The 4,044-nt window shown below is 36.0% G+C and overlaps 1 protein-coding gene across 1 annotated transcript in view; it reads left to right on the forward strand.

The window, feature by feature from the left end:
• Positions 1-4,044, forward strand: part of ANKAR (ankyrin and armadillo repeat containing) — a 75,944-nt gene that overhangs the window by 69,865 nt on the left and 2,035 nt on the right. The window contains 3 exon segments of the mRNA XM_017865548.1: positions 440-549; positions 2,224-2,423; positions 3,701-3,747. Of these exon segments, the coding sequence (XP_017721037.1) occupies positions 440-549; positions 2,224-2,423; positions 3,701-3,747 (357 nt within the window).

Below are 4,044 nucleotides of genomic sequence, written 5' to 3' on the forward strand. Positions count from 1 at the left end.
CAGGCTGGTCTCGAACTCCCGAACTCACGTGATCTGCCCACCTCAGCCTCCCAAAGGGCTGGGATTACAGGCGTGAGCCACCACGCCGGGCCTAAATTTTCTTATGATAATTAAATCATTATGTTCATAGTTATTTTTAAAACCCTAAAAACTTCAAAACAAAATATATTCTGAAGATATGGGAGAAGGGAAACCTCTAATTTTGAAATTTTTCCACCCTTACATAAACCTATTTAACTTATACTATTTATGACAGAAAACCAAACTGTAATTTTGGGGAGTTTATTCTATATTTACATATGCATGCTTTTTCTCAGTGCTGCTTCATTGACAGAGATGTCTTGTGACACAAACCTTTTTCAGTGCTATGTGCAATTAATGAAAGTATTATAAGTTTATATCAGTTAAATAACAAGCATTTTTCTTGTTTAATTTATAGGGAATTTAATAGCAAGCCTGGCTCATTCTAGAGCTGGTATCCCAGAAGCATTTACCACATTAGGAACAATCCAACGGCTCTGCTATCATTTGTACTCAGGAACAGAAGAGGTAAAAACAAGCAAAAACTAATTCTAAAATTAAATATGCTAAAAATATATTTTACCTCTCTTTCTGTGGACTAATTTTTCCACTGATTAACTGTTACATAGTTCTTATTACTAACTCAAAATTACATGACTGTGTTATATACGTAATATAGTTCTTGTTACTAACTCAAAATTACATGACTTTTCTAATACTAATTAGTCATACATATCTGCCATCCACAATTTTAATTCCTATAAAAATATATATTTGTTTTAACCCTAAGACTTAAAACTAGGATTTTAATCACAAAAGCAGTATAAAACAACTGTGATTAAAGATTTAAAAAGAACTACCTTTTCAAATTAGTTTCTGATTTAGAAAACAAAAACAAAACCCTACAAAATAGGTCATCTTAATCCTGGAATTAAGAGTCAATCTATAAGTACGTTGATGACAAATAAATTTATAATTAAAGTCTTTGCTAGGTATCTAACGAAAACTGGTGACTCTGATTTAAGTTATTAATGGAAATGGAATCCATAGGATAGTTTTCCTTATATGTCAAGCAGGGTTAGAAGTAAGGGTGTGTGAAAAGAGGCCGTGCTGGTCACAGCAGTGGCTTGCCTCTGAGTGTTCTCCTACTCTCTTCCACTAAGGTCTAAAGCAATTTTACTGCACCTTTAGGGTATATCAGAATCACTTGGAGGGCCTGTTATATTGCTTGGCCCCATTCCTAAAGTTTCTGAGCCAACACATTTGAGGTGGGCCCTAGAATTTGCATTTCGAACAAGTTCCCAGCAGCTGAACTACAGGTCCAGGGTTCAAGATGTAGAAGACATATGAGCATACAGAGCAACCGGATGCCAACATAAAGACCAATATGTTCATTCTATGAAACTTTTTATGTTACTATCATATTCCCTACAACTGGCCAGGAGCATACTTTAATTAATCATATGACTAACCTATGGGTCATAGACAGAGGGTATTTTCTTCAAAGAACTATTTTTTCTAGAGTCCTGTGGCCTGATACTTGTGCTTCTTTCTTTGTTTATGCCAGTGGAAAAGTGAGTTGCTTTTGTAACATCTGAATGTTTAAAAAAAAATTTTTTTTTTAAGTAATAAATAAATAAATGAGTTGCTTTCTCTAAGATTTCTGTTACCAAGAGTTCAGCTTTCCTATGTGTACCACTTAGCTATTCTCCAAAGTGTCTGCTCCTACTCCTTTGAGAACTGTAAACAAAATAATTAAGTAAGAGTTTCTAGGGATGGAACCCAGGCATAATTGTCAAAGATATACGAGTGATGCCAATGCATTGTCAGGGTTGCACTCCACTGCCTTAGTTCAAACTCAAAGATTCTTTCTTTGGTGGCACATTAGAATTACCTGGCACACACACACACACACACGCACACACACGCCCAGATTCTACCCTGAAAGGATTCTGATTTAGTTGGTGGGCTTTTTTTTTTTAAACACTCCAGGTGGTTCTAAAATGCAGTGAAGATTGAGAACAACTCTGTAAAAATATGGCAGTTAAGGTTCCATCTATACATTGCCACTTGTTTGCATACATATTTGCTTACACTTGTTCCCTCCCTTACAGAGACTTTCCTATGAAGTAGCTAATTAGAACACTAAGATATTTTAAGAACAAAGCCCACTGGTTAAGAAAGAATTGTTTCTTCATTTAGGTTCGTGCAGCTTGTTCCTCTGCTCTGGGCTACTTAACATACAATGCAAATGCTTTCCGCATCCTATTAAAAGAATGCAGGAATAAACCTAATCAGTTCATTCGCATAAAAAATAATATCAGCAGAGATGCAAGTATTAACCCAGCATTTTTAAAGGAATTTCAAATGCAACAAACACTGGTGGGACTTCCTTCCTTAAGGTATGGTCCTATGTTAGAAGTTGCAGTAGTGAAATCATTGAGAGGAGACTTTAATGAGGTTTAGTAAGATCCAACAAGAGGAACTATTCTTGATTTGAACATATCTCCCGTATAGCAGAGGATAAACTTCATTCTAAATGACCATTGCCAAAACCTGTTTTAATTCCAACTCAGCACCAGAGTTGTGGGTGCAGATAAGAATACACCTAGATCTTGGAGATCCTCTCCGGGCAAGATTATTCACATTTTAGAAAGTTTTGGGGAGACTGGTTACCACAACATCTGATTCAAGAAGTCATTTTTCAGCAGACTAGGGATACATTTGAGAGTTCTAAGACAAGACCACCACCCCGACCTTAGCATCAAATGGGTCTTCTGGACCAGATCCAAAGCTAGGCCAAATTCCCAGGGTGGAAACAGGGCTAAATTAGACTTAGTGATTAGAGTTACAGTGAAGTTTGCCAAGAATTTATTCAGAGGATTTCAACTCATGTTGTGGTTTCATCACGAACTTAAGTCCCCCCAAAAGGGGAGGAGAGGAGAATCTCTTTACTATGGGTATATTTCCTCTTCTGTAAATGTAGCTGAATTATAAGTCTTCTCTCCAAGTAGTGATATTCATACATAGGAAATAGAACTACTCAAGATACGTTAACTCTATGAAAATGGAAGAGAATAGGATCCAATAATGCATCCGAATAGGATCTATGTACAAACATAGATTCTACATCAATTTTAAGTACAGAGAATGATGAGTATACCTTTGGAGCCACTTTAATTCTTTGAAAAGCTGAAAGTCTAAACTGGGTGACCTAATTTTATGATAAGCCAGGGAACCTAAATTATAACTGTTGTAATTGATAATTCTAAATAATTTTCATTGGTTCGAGGAATTAAATAATGTAAGTAGTATTTTACATAGTCACTCCCACGGCTAGCCCATGTGATGACTTTGTGGAAATTAGAAAAATATACCCCTTTCTCAGACCTATCTTCTTCAAAACACAGCTGAAGTGTCTCTTCTTCTGTAACACTTTCCCTGATCACTTCAAGAAGATTTAATGTTCCAAATGTTTGGAGTAAATAAGTGAGTAAATGAGTGACTGAATATAAAATACTTACAGGTAACATGCAGAGTTAGTGGAGGCACATGTATGAATTAGGCCATCAGGCATTAAGCCTGGTACTGTAACTCTTCATATATTTCTTCATATATTTTTTCTGGGTGCATTATGTCTTCATTTATTTTAATAATGACAAAAATGTTTTCCTTTTAGTCTGGAGAAGAATGGAGGACCATCCATAATTCCTATCTTTAAAAAAGGTAATTGATTTTTTTTTTTTTAAATCTATGAAGTACCTTCTAGCCTAGACACTTTATAATTCTGTATTCCATCTCTAAAAATTCAAAATGTAGGCTGAGCACAGTGGCTCATGCCTGTAATCCCAGCACTTTGGGAGGCCAAGGCAGGTAGATCACTTGAGGTCAGGAGTTCAAGATCAGCCTAGCCAATATGGTGAAACCCCATCTCTACTAAAAATAGTAATAATAATAATAGTAAAAATTAGCCAGGCATGGTGGTGCATGCCTGTAATCCCAGCTACTTGGGAGGCTGAGGCA

Source organism: Rhinopithecus bieti, unplaced genomic scaffold (assembly GCF_001698545.2).
Source record: "Rhinopithecus bieti isolate Rb0 unplaced genomic scaffold, ASM169854v2 scaffold_2827, whole genome shotgun sequence".
Taxonomy (NCBI): Eukaryota; Metazoa; Chordata; class Mammalia; order Primates; family Cercopithecidae; genus Rhinopithecus; species Rhinopithecus bieti.